This window comes from Hemiscyllium ocellatum, chromosome 18 (assembly GCF_020745735.1).
Source record: "Hemiscyllium ocellatum isolate sHemOce1 chromosome 18, sHemOce1.pat.X.cur, whole genome shotgun sequence".
Taxonomy (NCBI): domain Eukaryota; kingdom Metazoa; phylum Chordata; class Chondrichthyes; order Orectolobiformes; family Hemiscylliidae; genus Hemiscyllium; species Hemiscyllium ocellatum.
Genome location: NC_083418.1, coordinates 55475689 through 55493946, shown reverse-complemented (window position 1 = coordinate 55493946; position 18258 = coordinate 55475689). Strand labels below are relative to the sequence as shown.

The 18258-nt window shown below is 40.0% G+C and overlaps 1 protein-coding gene across 2 annotated transcripts in view; it reads left to right on the top strand.

Annotated features, from left to right (window-relative positions):
• Positions 1–18258, top strand: part of spon1b (spondin 1b) — a 349924-nt gene that overhangs the window by 6493 nt on the left and 325173 nt on the right. The window contains exons 2-6 of one of the 2 annotated variants that reach the window (XM_060839037.1): positions 4022–4098; positions 5564–5853; positions 6077–6183; positions 10200–10333; positions 16289–16362. In XM_060839037.1, the coding sequence (XP_060695020.1) occupies positions 5643–5853; positions 6077–6183; positions 10200–10333; positions 16289–16362 (526 nt within the window). In that variant the 5' untranslated portion in view covers positions 4022–4098; positions 5564–5642. Of the gene's footprint in view, positions 1–4021; positions 4099–5161; positions 5854–6076; positions 6184–10199; positions 10334–16288; positions 16363–18258 lie in introns of those variants that run through there. The other variant, XM_060839036.1, reaches the window with a different exon arrangement.

Sequence of the window (18258 nt, the reverse complement as noted above, 5' to 3'; positions counted from 1 at the left end):
TTGTTGTAGACAACTGAAGTTTAATTTCAGAAATTATTTTAACCTAGAGGCTAAAAAGACTGAGGAAATTAAGAAAAATAATATCAACAAAAAAGAACAGGGAAAACCCTGGCATCAAATGGCTTACATTCTAGGGTTCTTAGATAAGGGAACATTTCTATCAGTTTGGAAGTTGGAATATAGTATATTACTTTTCAAGAAAGCAGAGAGAAAGAATAGATGGAACTAAGGCCAATTAGGCTAACATTGATTGTTGTGAAAATCCTATAATTGATTTTTAAGGAACTTTAACAGCTTGTTTATAAAATCCCAGGTTGATTAGAACAAATCAACATGGTTTACTAAAGGAAAATCCTGTTTGACAAATTTAGTGGATTAAGTGAATGAGCAACAAGATAGCAAATACGATTATTGTCTAGGAATGTGTGAAGTTGTCCACTTTGTTTTGAAAGAAGTGAATTTTGGAAGTGGTTATGTTCAAAGAAACTTGAATGTGATCACACAAGAAACATGGTGAATGTTAAGAAGCAGATACAGCAAGAAATTAGAAAAGCAAATGGCATATTGGTCTTATTACAAGGGGGTTGGAATACAGAGGTAAAGAATCCTTGTTGTTATTGCATAGGGTTTTCGTGAGATCACAAGTGGAATATTGTGTTCATTTTGATCTTCACACTTAATTATGAATTCCCTTGTACTGGAGGCAATACAGTGAAAGTTCACCAAATTGGTCCCTCAAATGAAAAGGTGCCCTATGATGAGAAGCTGAACATGTAGGATCTATATTCTCTAGAGTTTAGAAAATTGAGAGGCATCTTTTAGAAATATATAAGATTCCGAAGGACTTGATAGAGTTGAAACTGTAATATTGTTTCCATTATTCAGGGAATCTAAAACATGGGGACACAGTCTCCAAATAAGGAGACCATCATTTAGGACTGAGATGAAGAGTAATTGCTTCACTCAAAGCATTATGAATCATTGGAATTCTCTACTCCAAAAGGTTGTGGATGCTCTATTATTGAACACATTTAAGGCAATGTAATACAAATTCTCTCAGGGTACTAAGAGATCTCGTGAAGAGGCAAGGAAGTTGAGTTGAAATCGATGATCAACAATGGTTGTATTTATTGATAGAGCAGGCTCAATGGGCCACATATATGCACTCTTGTTTTTATGTTTTTTATGCTCTCCATGCTAAAACCTGAAAAAGGACCAATTCTCGGTTTCAAGTCAGGAGCAGATATTCCATTCCAGTGGTACCCAAACCTAGAATCAACCTTAGGGTACGCTAGACCTCACTTATCCCACACATTCTCATATTACTTGTCAACATTGGATACCGACACTTAGTTCAGTACATTGTATAAACTTAAGGTCATTCAGTCTCTGAAGCCAACATCAGCATTCAACTAGGAGACCGCTGATCTCTACCTTGGCTCCATTTATCCATTGTTACTCTGCAGCACTCATCAAACAAAATTAAGTCCTTACTCTGCAGCCAGCAAGTAAAATAAAAAAGGACTAAAAATATTTGAATTAAATACTTATTTATGATTAACCAGGACCATTGATTTTAATTTCCCACAGAACAATGATTAGAAACAAAAGTTAATGCTATAAAAACAGATGTTAAGATTTTCAGAACCCATTTAATTAAAATTAGTTTAAGGCTCGTGAGAGGAGTCAGATTTAACTGTCGGTGGAATTGTAATAGAGAATCAGTAGTGCATTTTTATGACTTGATCAAAATCAATGTATATGTGAACCATTACGAAATTGTGCTATCTATTCACTAGCACCGGTATTCTCATACTAATCAATGCAATGCCAAGGTTTTGATAATATTAGCATGAATAGTGTGGTCCCAGAATGCTGCCTGCAGAGGGTGCTTTAGAAAATCCCCAGAGCATATCTTCTTTTCAGCAACATATGAAGATTTATAAGACCATAAGAATGGAAGACATGGGAGCCGAAATTAGGCCATTCAGCCCATTGAGTCCACTTCACCATTCAATCATGGCTGATAAGTTTTTCAACTTCATTCTCCCTCTTGATCCCCTTGATATTCAAGAACATATCGAGCTCAGTCTTAAATATACTCAATGACCTGGCCTTCACAGCCTTCTGTGGCAATGAATTCCACAGATTCACCACTGTCTGACTGAAGAGGTTTCTCCTTATTTCTGTTCTAAAAGATCTTCCCTTCACTTTGAGGCTGTGCCCTCAAGTCCTCATCTGTCCTACCAATGGAAACATTTTCTCAACGTTTACTCTGTCCAGCCATTCAGTATTCTAAATGTTTCACTTAGATCTTCCTTCATCTTTCTAAACTCCATGCAAGTATAGTCCCAGAGTCCTCAAACATTCTTCATATGTTAAGCTGTTCATTCCTGGGAACATTGTTCTGAACCTCCTCTGAACACGCTCCAGGGTCAGTACTTGATGGGCCAAGTGAAACAAGGTTAAAAAACACACAACACCAGGTTATAGTCCAACAGGTTTATTTGGAAGCACTAGCTTTTGGACCACTGTACCTTCATCAAGTAGCTGTGGGAGAGGACCATAAGACACAGAGTTCATAGCAAATGATTACAGTGAACAATGTTGGATTTTCACCTGGTGTTATGTGATTTTTAACCTTGTTTTCTCAACGTTTACTCTGTCGAGCCATTCAGTATTCTAAATGTTTCACTTAGATCTTCCTTCATCTTTCTAAACTCCATGCAAGTATAGTCCCAGAGTCCTCAAACATTCCTCATATGTTAAGCTGTTCATTCCTGGGAACATTGTTCTGAACCTCCTCTGAACAATAGTTTGTTTTACGTTGATTGAGGACACTGGGAAAAAAAGTCTTCTTCCAGTCGTGTGTGAGATCTTTTAAATGCACCTTAGAAAGTAGACAGGGCCCAACATATTGTCTCATCCAAAAGATGGTTCTGCCAATAATGCAGCATTCCCTCAGTACTGTGCTGGAGGACCATGGGCAGGTCACAATCCTTGGTACTGTACCCACATTGTTCTGACAGCTCTTCATTCCTCTTTATTTTCACAATCCATCTAATTGAGTACTGCAGTCTCTGCGACATCTCCCCATATAACACATGTTTCAGGTGATGTGGATGAGCTGGTGTTGGACTGGGGTAAACAAGGTTAAAAAACACACACCAGGTTATAGTCCAACAGGTTTATTTGGAAGCACTAGCTTTTGGACCACTGTACCTTCATCAAGTAGCTGTGGGACAGGACCATAAGACACAGAGTTCATAGCAAATGATTACAGTGAACAATGTTGGATTTTCACCTGGTGTTATGTGATTTTTAACCTTGTTTACCCCAGTCCAACACCAGCTCATCCACATCACCTGAAACATGTGTTATATGGGGAGATGTCGCAGAGACTGCAGTACTCAATTAGATGGATTGTGAAAATAAAGAGGAATGAAGAGCTGTCAGAACAATGTGGGTACAGTACCAAGGATTGTGACCTGCCCATGGTCCTCCAGCACAGTACTGAGGGAATGCTGCATTATTGGCAGAACCATCTTTTGGATGAGACAATACGTTGGGCCCTGTCTACTTTCTAAGGTGCATTTAAAAGATCTCACACACGACTGGAAGAAGACTTTTTTTCCCAGTGTCCTCAATCAACGTAAAACAAACTATTGTCATATGGTGATTGATGGAAACTCATTGTGTGTAAAGTATCTGCAGTGTTTATTGTAGCACAACACTGATTGCATTTCCCCGTTACTTCGTTGACACCCTGAGCATGTGAAAGATGTTGAATAAGTGTCCGGCTTATTTTTCTTCTTGCGTTCCATATTGGTATGCAAAATTTACTATAAATTTCTGTGTGTTCTTAGCTGACGCCTAGTACTTAGAAAACAGGGATACTGACACTGACCTTACCAGACTGACATATACTGTATTGATAGTAAAGATGGGAAACAATAGATAGAATTGGAAATAGATTGAACATAAACAGTAATGAGTCGATGTATTTATTTTGCTTTCAAAGGCTGCGGATTTCTGCAATACACATCTAGAGCCGAGAAGCGAAGCAGTTTGAGACAAACTGCAGTCGCAGGTTCTGAGGTATAGTGGAAGACTTAATATTCCCTTTACTCGGTCTGTAAACACAAAGCAATCTCTGAAATAAATAATTGATTACATGGTTTTGCTTTATTCACTTAATCGCGAGGCGAATGCTTTTTTTTATGTTTGGGCAAACGAATTCCTTGTCCTCACAGGGGCAAGGCTTGTCCAAACGCCATGGGGTGGGGAGGGAAACAGAACTGGCCACTGACAGCAGGTATGGCAGAGGGAGCACACTGAGTTAAAGTGCACAAGGAGACGTGTGTTGGAAAAAAAGGTCATAAACACAAGGATCCGATCCCTCTTTGTCTCTGGTATCTCCAATATGTGAAGATCTGATCTCTAACCACCACTTGGAATTCCAGTTATCAAACGTGCGGGCAAACTGAAGGGAAACGTTCCCACAGAACGATTTAAGAATTTAAAATAGTGATCTACTCCCCCACTCCCTCAAGGTGGTGCATGAGACTCGGATACGATGACCACTGCCCAGGGCATGCTTTTTGCTTCCCTGTCAGTTTATTGGAACGTGTTTAATCGCTCGCCCCACGTGTACAATGTTTGAATGATCGAATCATACAATAAAAGGTGGCCGTTCGGCCTGACGTGTCTGTGCCGGCTCTTTCGAACAGTTCTCCAGATAACCCGTTCTTTCACAGTAGCTCCACCTCCCCTCCCCCGGTTAAAGTATTTGCTGACTTCCTTTTTGAAAGTTAACTCCTCTTCCATTGCCTTTACGGACGGTGTGTCCCAGATCACACACAAACAAAAACACCCTGCTTTAAAAGTCATTTGTGGCCTTTCATTGACACTGCGATGAAACGGGGATCTTTTGTTGAGAAATTTGCAAAAGCCGTGAAATGAATCGCTGCTACAATTTCAAGTAACGTTAAACTGTGGCTGCTGAGCAACTCCAGCCAGCTGCTCTCCCGATTGCACGCAGACCCTGTTTATCCTTGTGTTCTGAATGCAACCAAAGACTTTTTTTTCTCTCGTCTCCCTCCAGCTTGTTGAAAAGTTTGTGTGTGTGTGTGTGTGTGTGTGTGTTTTCAGGGACATGTAGCTCGGATCTTTTAAGCAGTGTCTTAGAAACGAGGGAAATCTTGCAGGCGCTCAGCGTTGCCAATGCGTTTTATGTTTGGGGTGGGCGTCATTTCTGTCAATTCCCTCCAACCTCCTCTCAGAGAAAAAAATACCTCCACCCCAATGTGACTAACTAGTCCACTGACACTGCGGGAGGTTAATACAGCGCACCGCGCAGTTGTATACAGTACTGTATGTGCTGTTGCACCACTGTTAAGCAAGGGAGTGTGTGTGTGTGTGCTGTGCTTGGGTGGTGCTACACAGTTAACACGTGAAATCCGACTTTAAAAGCAGCAGCTGTGAAACTGACGGGTCTGGTCAATTTCACGCGAACTGGAACATTCCAAAAGCAGCGATTTCTGCCCTTGCCTGTCTGTTTTAGCTGTAGATCACAAGCACGCCACCAGCCTGAGAGAGACAGTCAAGAGAGTGCAAGAGAAGACACACACACACATACACACATGAACACGATGGACTTCTGTCTGCGCTCCTTCGCTCTGCTCCTCGCCCTTCCTGCGGTGATTGGTTCCTTTCACGACCAGAGCCCGGTCACCGAAGGATACTGTAATCGTATCGTGAGGTCTCAGGGCAGCCGGAGGGACGGGAACACCGGATTCAGCCTCCAGATCGAAGGGAATCCCGAATTCTACACCCCAGGCAGCACCTACCGGGGTAAGTCAGCAATCCTCCAGCACCAGCTCCCTCTCTCACATCTCAAAGCTGAGCTGCTTTCTCTTTTAATTTCACCCTGTTAAGTTACTTTTTGAATAAAAAATGTATTCACTCCTAACTGTCAGAAATCTGTGCTAACTTTACAGGTATTGTGTCAGCTGTGTGTGTGTGTGTTTCTTTTGTCTGCTTCCTGTTTTATTATTTTCTCTCTTTTTCTTTTAAGTCACCCTGTCGGCGACAGTTCCATCCTATTTCCGCGGATTCACTCTCATAGCCCTCAGGGACGGAGAGGACGGCGACAGGGAAGAGGAATACGCTGGTAACTTTCAGGTAGGAAAACCACATCTCCCGGGGTCCCTTCACACCGTCCCTTTACCCCAGCTCCCAGGGCGCATCCCTTTGTGGTCAAGGTAAACTCGGAAATGGCCAATTCGTTCGGTCCCACCTTTCAGATCGAGGTGAACATTTGTTTGCGAGGCAGGGTCCATACCAAGACTCTGTGTGTGTGTGTGTGTGTGAGAGAGAGAGAGACTTTGAACAATATCATTATTCCCAATTATAAGAGAGGGAGTCGTCAGTCCCCTGTTGACAGTCAGGTGTGTGTGGGCTTCACTCAATGCCTCGCGAATATTTTTAATATTTCTGCCTGGATGTGTGCCTGTGTGCGCACGAGTACAAGCACACAATTTGCTGCCTTGAATGACGGTTCAGGACGATGTCTGGTTAACAGAGCCCACTATTGGGAAAGATTAAATAATTTCACATTTGGATTAGCTCTGCCCAAACATGAAAAGGAAGTGGAAAGCTTTTTTTCTTATTATTCAGTTGCCATTTCCCCTGTATATGCATACTACTGTAAACCTGTAAGTGAGTGTCTTTGTACATCCTGTGTGTGTACTTATACATGTGTCTGAGAGCCGGTGTACATGTGAGTCAACGTAAAGAGAACTAATAGCAAAAATGCTGCCATCAAAATAATTTCCAAGTAATTCTGAACGTGAGCCAACATATGATCCACGTGTGCAATTAAACTGCACATTCTTGAATCAGAAAAGTGTCTGCTTCACAAAACCATTGTTGGAAGGGATTAATTAACTTCAGAATTGGATTAGCTTTGACCCTGTATAACAAAAAGAAAACCTGTCACTAGTTACTTCAACTGCCGTTTATGAAACATTGAACCTTTAGTTTGTGTTATGCTGTCTTGTAACCTGTGTAGTTAGTAGTTTGAATAAAAGATTCGATAATTTATTTTATTAAGATTATGTTCCTCTTTTATGTATCATTCATTTTGTTTAGTTCTAATGATTAGATAATTCAAAAATGATTTAGAACAAAAACTTATTTTGTATAATTTGAAGTTCAAATGTATTTGGACCTTGCCAGTTTTCTGTTTGTCTTGCTCTTTCATTTTTTTTTCATTTTCACTGTGGTGATTTGTTCCAATTTATTTCAAATCGGGATAAAAGATTAAGGCATTCATAAAGCTCTGAAAGTTTGGCAGATTGCAAAGGTCCTTTGGCCCTCAGTTATGGAATAGCATTCCGAAACAAAAATAGAAATTGCTAGAAAATCTCAGCAGGTCTGGCAACATCTGTGGAAAGAAATGAGTTCACGTTCCAGGTCAAGTGACCTTTCCTCAGAACTATTCCACAGTATTTCAAAAAGTACCATTCCGAAACTTCTTATCTGCTCCAGCTCATTTTTCTCTTTTGAGGTGTCCCTTAAAGCCTACCTCTGTAATGAAGCCTTTGCCTATCTGAACTAATACCTTCTTAAAAAATTTTTAATATGTAATGTTCTTGTGAGGTGATTTGGGATTTTTTTAAAGTTAAAGGTGCTGCATAAATATATGTTTTAAACACTTTGGCGTTTGCTGAAATGATAGGGCTGCAATCAAAGTTATAGGGTATAACGCTCTGTTTAGACACCCATCTGGAGCACTGTATTCACTTCTGAGAACCATAGCTTACACAGGAAGGTTATACTGGTCTTTGAGGGAAGGCAATGCAGATTTATTGAGACTTGATGGGTTAAATTACGTGGACAGACTACAGTCCAGCATCTGCAGTCATTGTTTTTACCTAGGCTACAGACTAGACTTGTATTGTCTTGCATATGGAAGATGAAGGAATGAAATTTTTGAGATATTTAAGATTATTAAGGACCAGATGGACAAATGGTGGACAGAAGTGAATTTAGAATCCAGAATAGGGAAGGATGCCTCTCAATTGTATATACTTCTATTTATAGCTCAACAAGTTAGGAACCATTTTTTCATGCAAAATGTTAAGTACTCTGGAAGTTACTCCTCAAAAGTTTATCAGGTCAAGGGCCAATTGAAACTTTCTAGACCGAGATTAATGGAGTTAAAATCAGAGCATAAGTTATTGAATTGGATAGTGGAACCGGCTCAGAGAGTTGAAAGACTTCACCTAATCCTCTTTTCCTGAACAGCAAAAGATATGTTTAATTCTGGAATTTGTTGAGATGGATGGAGGATACAGCTTATAACATGCATTATGCAAATATTGTAATCACTGGATTGGAGTGTATTAGCTATAAAAAGAGATTTGACAAACTTGGATTATTTTGACTAGAGCATCAGAGGCTAAGAGGTGATCTGATAGAAGTATATACAATTGAGAGGCATGGACAGGGTGGATCACCAGAGTCTTTTTCCCAAGGCCGTAATATTTACATACTAGGGTGAGAGGCTGTCGGCTGAAATGAGATGTGCGAGAAAAGTATTTTTTTTAGTAGATGGTGGTAAGAGCACTTTGTCAGGGGAGGTGGTAGAAGTAGATATATTAGTAAAGTTTAAGAGGCATTTGGTCAGACCTGTAGACAGATGCATGAATAGGCAGGGGATAGAGTGATATGGATCATGTTCACACAGATGGTATTCGTTTATTTGGATATCATGGTTGGCACAAAGATGGTGGGGTGATGGGCCTATTCCTGTGCTGTACTGTTCTATGTTCAGTATGTTTGCTTGGAATGCAATTAGTCTTGAAGTTATACTGTAGGATGTAAATTCATGGGTGTTAAAAACCTGACAACAATCTCCCCATCTTCACAGCATCAGCACAAGCACTACTGGATTAATTTTAAATGCATTTAGATCTCTTCAAAAATTGCAGATGATCTTGTTCAGCATTGTTGTGCTAATATGCTGTGTACACATTTTTAATCATTCATGGGATGTGGCCATCACTGGCAAATCAATCATTTTTTTTTGCTGATGCCCTTGAAGATGTTGTGGAGCTTTGTTCTTGAACGATTGTAGTCTATGTGGTATAGGCACACCCACGTCACTGTAAGGGTGGAAGGTCCAGCAATACTGAAGGAATGCCAATATTTTTTGGGTTTTTTTGGAAGTGGTGTTTTGCCCATTCACCTGTTAGCTTTATTCTTCCAGAGATTGTTAATTACCTGTTTGGACACCTTGTGGCACATCTCAAACACAGGTGGGTCTTGAAGGACCAGAGGTAGTGACACTAACGTTGTGCCACAAGACTCCGTAACATGAAATCTAAATGGCGGCTGAACTCAACTAATCAATTTGACAAGATTTTACCATTCACCTTAAATCTACCTTTAAAGATATAATTTATACAACTATAATAATATCCTGTTGGCTTTATTCCATTTTAATTGCACCACAACAACTATAATTAGAGGATAGATTTCAATGTCTAATCTATCAATCATTTAAAATTGCTAGGAACTACGAATGATTACACTACTTCCAAATCTATTTATTGATTAGTTTACTCTGAATGGATACCACATGTCTCTTGAGAAAACATATAATCTATTTTATATTGGTTCCTGTACAGTTGTTACGTAAGCGTTTTTGAAATAAGTTAATGCATAACAAATGCTAATAACTAGGGACAGCTGTAGCTCAGTGGGAAGTACTTATGAAAGCCATGGGACCAAATCTTACTCCAGAGACTTGAACACATAATCCAGTTATATGTGCCTGGTGCCAGTAACAAGGGAGCACTATACTGTCCAAAGTGTTGTCTTTCAGGTGAAATGTTAAGTTGTGACTCTGTCTACAACAATCCCACAGCACTACTTTGAAGATCCTAAGATACTGGACCAATGCTTTGTTGTTCAACAAACAATATGACTATGGTTTATTTTGTAATTTGCTCTGTGCAAGTTAATTGCTGTATTTCTTATGTTATAGCAGGGACAACACCTCAAAAGAACTTATTTGTTTGCAAAAAGCAATGGGATACACTGAGAACTTGAAAGGGTGGTTCACAAGTTTTTTTTCTTGGAATAATTTGTTTCATTAACAAATGTCTGTCTTTCTCTTGCTCAATCTGCAGATAATTGATCATGAGGACACTCAGTTTATGACCAACTGCCCATATGCTGTCACAGAGAGCACACCCAGGAGACGGACACGCATCCAGGTCTTTTGGACAGCACCTGCGGCTGATACAGGCTGCATCATATTGAAGTGAGTTCCAGCACACTCCAGTGAAGGCCTGGGGAGCTTTAAAAGACCAAGGACCTGTGCTTGAGGTGCCAGCAGGCAACTAGCCATTGAGTTTTGAAATAATGAGGGAAAGAAAACCCAGCAAGCTCCAATGACTTTGATTTGTTCAACCATGGCAGTTACAAACCAAGCTGTAAAGTTTTGTTTCCATACTCAGACATTATGCATTACCAAACAGTTGAATAAACATTCCAGTCATTTTCATTTAAGTTAGCTTATAAAGGACCTAGATATGTTTCAAGAAAAATAATTTTGCATTTATATAGCACACTTTACAATTGCAAATGTCTCAAACAATGAAGCACATTTGGAGTGCAGTCATGGTTATAATGTAGCTGATACAGCAGCAAGCTCCCGCAAACATCAAAGCGATAATGACCATGTAATGTCTCTTAAGTTGATCAGCTGGGCCAGTTGACTGAGGAATGGCTAATGGAGTTAATTCCAATCAATGCGAGCTGTTGCACTTTGGTAAGATAAACAAGGTCAGGACTTAGACTTAATGGGGAGGGTTGTCAAACAGATAGACCTAGTGATGCAAGTGCGTAATTCCTTGGAAGTGACATCACAGGTAGACAGGTTGGTGAAGAAGGTATTTGGCACATGTTTCTTCATGGGTCTAAGCATTAAGTACAGGAGTTGGGATATGCTCTTGCCTCACAGCACCAGGGTCCCAGGTTCAGTTCTGGCCTCTGTTACTTGCCTGTGTGGAGTTTGCACATTCTCCCCGTATCTGCGTGGGTTTCCAGTGGGTACTCCGGTTTCCTCCAACAGTCCAAAAATGTACAAGTTGGTGAATTGGTCATGCTAAATTGCCCACATTTTAGGTGCATTAATCAGAAGGTCTGGGTAGGTTACTCTTTGGAGGGTCAGTGTGGACTTGTTTAGGGCGGCACGGTGGCTCAGTGGTTAGCACTGCAGCCTCATAGCACCAGGGTCCCAGATTCAATTCCAGCCTCAGGTGACTATGTGGAGTTTGCACATTCTCCCTGTGTCTGCGTGGGTTTCCTCCAGGTGCTCCAGTTTCCTCCCACAGTCCAAAGATGTGCAGGTCAAGTGAATTGGCCATGCTAAATTGCCCATGTGTTAACTGCATTAGTCAAAGGGAAATGGGTCTGGGTGGGTTGCTCTTCGGAGGGCCAATGTGGACTGGTTGGGCTGAAGGGCCTGTTTCCACACTGTAGTGAAGCTAATCTAATCTATTCTACAGCTGTGGTAAGGCCACATTTGAAATATCACATACAATTCTGGTTACTCTGCTATAATTGGGATGTTATTAAACTGGCAAATGTACAGAAAAGATTTACAAGGACATTACCGAGACTGGAATGTTTGTGTTATAAGGAGAAGCTGGATAGGTGTTTTTCCCAGTGTCAGAGGTTGGTGGGTGGCCTGATAGTGGTTTATAAAATCATGAGGGGCATGGATAAGACAAATAGTCCAAAGTCTTTTCCCACAGGGTAGGGAAATCCAAAACTAGAGAGCATAGGTTTAAGATGAGAGGGGAAAGATTTAAAAGGGATATGATGGGCAAAATTTTCATGCAGAGGATGGTGTGTGCACAGAGCAAACTATAGAGGAGTCTGGTGGAGGCTGGAGTAATTGCAACATTTAAGAGGCATCTAGATGCTTATATGAATAGAAGGAATTTAGAAGTATCTGGACCAAATGTAGGCAAATGGGATTAGCTCAGGAAACCTGGTCAGCATGGATGAGTTGGGCTGAAGCACCTGCGTCCATGCTATATGATTCTATAACTCCAAGACTCTAAGCAAAACCAAATTGAGACACCAAGGACACCACACATGCTTTTCTTTGAAATAGTGACAGAGGGTAATTTATAGCCCTGAGAGAATTCTTGATTTAGTATCTCATCCAAGGATGGCATCTATGCTAATGTAGAACTGGCAGTAGCAAAAGCAGCATGGATTTTGTGCTCAAGCCTGTTTAATCCACTAAGCTATTTGCTCATAATAATTTTTATTCATTGAATAAGAAGTTTCCTTTTTATTACCCACTGCTTTTCCTCACAGACCAAGCTGTGTACTACATTCCCTTATCCAATGTAGCTTTGGGCATTACAAACAAACAAGTGCAGAGCTGTACCTTTTTGGCTGGGTTGGTCAGAGCAAGATTAGCAAGACTGATTTACTGCAGTGCACAGAGACAGTGCAAAATTATTAAAACTTAAATATTCTGTGTGGTTTCTTTGGAATGCATTCATTGAGATTCCAGACCATTGGATTACTTTTTAAAATGGCTGAACCATAGCGATCTTAAATTCTGTACATTATTACATTGCAAATTCCACAGTTTGGATGGTTTACTCAAAATAAATATAATTTACATTATATTGGAAAGAGTACAAAAAAGGGAATTAGTTATGTTAAATTTGTTTGAGGCTCTCTTGTGTTGCAATGTATTTTTCTTGAAAGAGACAATTTCTTAAGCCATGGCTATTGCATTTGTCTTGGTTACTTACCACACTTTCACTTTCTAGTAGAGACTGGTGCTTAAAACCTAACTCAGCTCCAAATTGTGTGTCCTCTTCATCATCAAGGACACCTTGCATCTTCTATAAACTTGAATGCATCTCAAATCCCTGCTCCTGCATCCAAATTTACACCAAATTACATTTACTCATCATGTCTGTTGCTTTATTGACATGTAGTCCAAAATATCCCTGAATTTTAAAATTTGCAGCCTCAATTTTAAATCTTTCCACATCCAAAACCGGCCCCACCCCATATCCAGCAGCCCACCATTTTCTGAGATCTCTATGGTCCTCCACTTTTGACCTCTTAATAATTCTGACCATTAGTGGCCATGTTTGCACCTTATAGGAATTTACAAATGAATCTGATGTGAAAATAAAATTCAATTACAGAGCAGCATTATTAAGAGCAAGACAAGTTCACATTGAAAAGATAGAATTCACACTGATTTGCAGAACAATGTGAGTTATCTACTTCCTGCCTTCAATCTGGATGATAAAACACACGTATTTCCTCATTGTTCTGGTTCTCTTGCTTAGAGTTATTGATGCTTTTTTTTTGCCTCTTTGCTTCTCCATTGCACTAAATGACTGTTCTTAAGACTTATTTCTTAATGTGTCATGGAGAGGACTGGTTTCATTCTGGCAACCTCCCAACTGGTTCTACTGAGTCTACCAAATGGAGCTGTCTATGTACATTTTACTACACAGTTACGGATGAGCTCATGTAAGCATCACCCACTTGCACATGGTATCCTACACATTCTTGTGCATCTACCGCTTCTGCAGTTGGGATTTCTGAGGTGCTATGATAGGGCCACTATTTCTTGACCAGAAAGCTTGAGTTCAAGTTGCACACGCTCTAGGCGTGTGTCTGAACAGATAGGTTAAAAATGTTTGTGGCTTCTGCAGTTCCATTATCTTTTCAAGCTGCTTTCAAAACATGTTTTTTTAAAATTTATTCATGGGATGTTAGCATCACTGACTGGGCTTGTATTTGTTGGCTGTTCCTAATTGTCCAGAGGGCAATTAAGAGTCAATCACATTGTTGAGTCTGGAGTCACATATAGGCTAGACCAGGTTAATGATGGAAATATGAAACAAAAACAAATTGCTGGAAAAGCTCAGCCAGTTTGACAGCATCTGTGGGGTGAAATCAGAGTTAATGTTTTGGGTCCAGTGACCCTTCCTCAAAACGGATGGTAGCTACGAAAATGTTGGTTTTTCTGCTGAAGATAGGGGATAAGGAGTAAACGGTAGGTGGAGATAGAGCACAAAGAGAGAGAACAGTTGGACAGACAAAAGTGGATAACAATCAGGCTAGTAGGGTGAACAGCTATTAATGGGACTGTTACTGGTTAACAATAGGTTGTGTGTAATAACAAACTAGGCGATAACAACAAGGCCTAGTGTATGGGAATTGGGGTAAGGACATGGGAGAAGGTCAAGCCCTAAGATCAACTTGATATTGAGTCCAGAAGACAGTAGAGTTCTCAAGTGGAAAATGAAGTCCTGTTCTTCCAGCTTATGCAGAACTTTGCTGACATAAAGATGGACGTTTACTTCCCTAAAGAACATCAGTAAACCAGATGGATATTTCCCAACAATCAACAATAGTTTTATGGTTATCATTAGACATTTATTGAATTCAAATTCCATTCCCAGTCTAAGTAGGATTTGAACCTGCATTCCCAGAGCAAAATCTGGATCTTTGTATTAATAGGGCTAGTAATAATGTTCCAAGGCTGTCACCTCCCCTGATTTGTACCCTACAGACTAAATTAATGCGCACCAAGAAAGTGCTTAATTCCTACATTGCCTAGCTCCAATGTTTGGTTCTCCCCCTCTAACTCTCTTCATGTTTCTACTTCACTGTCCTTTGAGATGCTGCTTAACAATGACCACCCCCTCCACTTCCAATGTAATCCACACAAATGAAGTTCATAAATAATTTTGTGGCAACACTAGCATGAAGTACCTTGCAACACTTTACAGTGTCACTTAGATGCAAGTAATTGTTGTAGCTGGTGGCATGACCTTACATTAAGTTGTGTTTTATCACTATGTGCATTGCCAGATTGGCTGCATGCATTGCCCAGTCCTGTGACCATGTATCCCCATTTGCTAATTTTTTTTCGCTATCTGCTAGTTGTCAATCACATTCCATTTTAGACTTGGACACAGATTTCTTGCTGTGAGGTGCATGCGTTTTCCTTGTTGAAATTTTACCATGTCCTGTCATTTGAAAATTGCAATCACTTCCTTTTAACTAACATGTAACATTGTCTTCTACTGCACATCTCAAATGAATTTTGCTTTTGTTTCTCTGCATTCCAGATCCAAGTATCGCAGGAAATGCTGGCCAACATTTATCCCTCAATTAACACCACTGAAATTGATTATATGCAAGTACAATGAGTGTTTTTTTTAAGTGTCTCTGCTGTAATGAAGTGTCCCAAGGCGCTTTACAAGAGCATTAGAAAACAGAATATGACACTGAACCATATCAGGAATATTAAGTCAGATGTTCAAAAGCCTTGTAGGCTTTAAGGACATCAAGTATTGTTGTGATTAGATGCATGGAGGGAGTTCCAAAGTTTGAGCCTAGACAACTGAAGGCAGATTTTAAACACAGGAGCAAATACAATTAGGTGTGAACAAAAGACCTGAATGAGAAGAGAGCAGATATCCTGACAGTCTTCTCCGGCCCTACAGTCTATAGAGATAAGAAGGGGCAAGGTCAAGGAGGGTTATGAAGGCAAGGATGAGATTTTAAGATCAAAGTGTTGCTTGACCAGGAACCCATATTAGCCAGTGACCCTAGGGATGATTGGGAAATGGAAGTTAACACATTTATGGCAGAGATCTGAATGACCAAAATTCTATGGAGGAATGAATGTGGGAGACCTGCTAGGAGTGCATTGGAGTCAATGAGTTTATTGGTAACAAAGAGTGACTGAGTGTTTCTGGAGCAGATGAGGTGAGACAAGAATGAGGTTAAGTGATGATACAGAGGTGGAACTATGCGGTCTCAGTGATGACATGAGATTGGAAGCTCAACTCATAATCAGATATGACACCAAGATTGCAGACAGACTGGCTTAATCTCTGTGTGATATGTAATCAATTATCTCATCAATGTTTTCTCATCCATATTTAGCTACATCACAAACAGCAACTGCATTCCTGAGGTGTGTAAGTTGCTTTTGGTTCAACTCCGAGCAGAATTGCTGCTATAAAATACATGTGTATTCTTTCATTAATTTGAAAGTTTCTGTTGCACATCTAATGCTATATTATTCTTGCCAATAGATTTTAATTATGGATTCAAACTACTGTGTCTCTTTTCCTTGTTCTCACATTCCACTGCTACCATTAAAGCTTCTAAAATACTGAAATTCATCAGCTATTTCACCTTACAGAGCCAGCATTGTGCAGAAACGGATAATCTGGTTCCAGAATGATGGAGCACTTACGAAGAGACTATGTGAGAAAGGTAAATGCGATATCCCATATGGTTATTTGACAACCTGACAAGACGTTTTCACAATGATTTGTAACTGTCTGTTGGTATGGTTGTCTGAGTTAATTTGGGCATTCTTTAGTTGAAACAGTTTATTTTAAGTAGATGTTATAATTCTAAATCCATGTAAGTGATTTTAACTTTGAACAATAGTGCAATACAAGTGACAATAGGCTGAAAACCCATTTTGCACTTCTGTCAACTTTTATTTTACATTGAGTTGAAAACTCGCCATCGGGGAGTAACGTGTGCAGATAGTCAACTTACCATTCCTTGTGTTGTGCTATTGCATGCAGTTATGGACTGCCACAGCATTCATTTATAACTTGGGGCCAAAGCTGTAGCTGAATCTCTTACTTGTGTGTCAAAGTAATTTATCAGAACATTAGTTTAATAGATCTTTCAACCAAGATTCTGTATATGATCTTCTTTCATCTCCAAGATCTGAGGTACAACCATGTCCAGTTCGATTAAAAAAATCCAGGTTTAAGTGTTCTAAATTGGTAAGAATTTGGGACATCCTAACCCAATTGTTCTAGTTACAACTCCACAATGATCAACATCTCATTTATTTGACAATATTTGCCACAGTATTATAATGAGAAATCTCAAACATGGCTGTTATGACAATAACAATAGTGCATCAGGTGGTTCTTATCGAAAGCTGGCTCAATGTGCATCATTGGGAGTAATGGTCAGAGCTATACTCTTTGGCTCAGATTTTCTGAATACTGTCAGAACTGATTCGACCTGTTGGCGGTTATTTTGGTCAGAATTCTGGTCCAGACTGACTGTGTCCTTCGGAGGAAACCATGGAGAAATTGATTTCATGTGCAGGAGCATGTTGCTAGTTGAGGTACTTTTTAAAATGAAAATTGCTGACATTACTCAGAAGGTAAATTGTTTTCGAGATCCCAAACCCACCTTGAGAGTGACAAAAATTTGTAAGGTCAGTAAGGGGATAATGTAGTACATAGTAGGAAGTTACAATGCCAGTTAGGTGGAGCGTAGGGTGCAAGTGGGCAGGGTGCCAAATGGGTGAAGGGCTAGTATACAAGATGCTATAGGGGTTTGGTGGGTGATGGGAGAATCTTGCCAAGTAAAGACACTTGGATAATTACTCATTCGTAGTTTTTTTTTGGGTTGGGGTTGAGTTGGTTCAGGGAGCTTTTGAGACTGGCAGAGAGGGGGTGTAAGTTTGGGTGGTTGAGGGTGTGCCAGCAAAGTGTCACGTCAGCGAGAGGTGGTGTTGATTCTGTGGGTCTGTTTTAAAGGGTATCAGTGGTGGCAATGGTGTTGTTGTGGGGATATCAAGTTTTCCATTTAATTGTTGCCCAGAAGTTAGAGTGAATGTTTAACCCTTTAACTTTTCCTGGATAATTAAGCTTAAGTGGATCAAAACTGTCTAAAATCTCTGACTTTAAGGGGCTTTCTCACAAGGTTCCAGACACAAGTGCCTATCAGAATTTTTAATTTTAGGCAATTCTTTGCTTGGAGGGCCGAAGGGCCTGTTCCTGAGCTGTAAATTTTCTTTGTTCATTTGGAGTCAGCAGCTTTGGGATTTTCATACAGTTTCAATGTGGAACTCCAGGCTCTGTTGCAGAAATGGCTATCTGGAGATTGGAATGCCTGGACTTTTGTATCAGTACTGTTAAAGCTAACTGGCTGACCTTGATGCTGACACTGGGGGCTGAAGTTTTAACTCCATTCAAATAGATTCATTTTGCACAGTTCCAATTGTGCCCTCAGGTATTGAAATCGCTGCTGCCTTCCTTTCATCAGTAACTTTTAGTAGCTGAAGTGAACGAATGAGCTAAAACATGTGCGTATGAATACTTGATTCAAGTAAATGCAAGGTTAATTCAAATA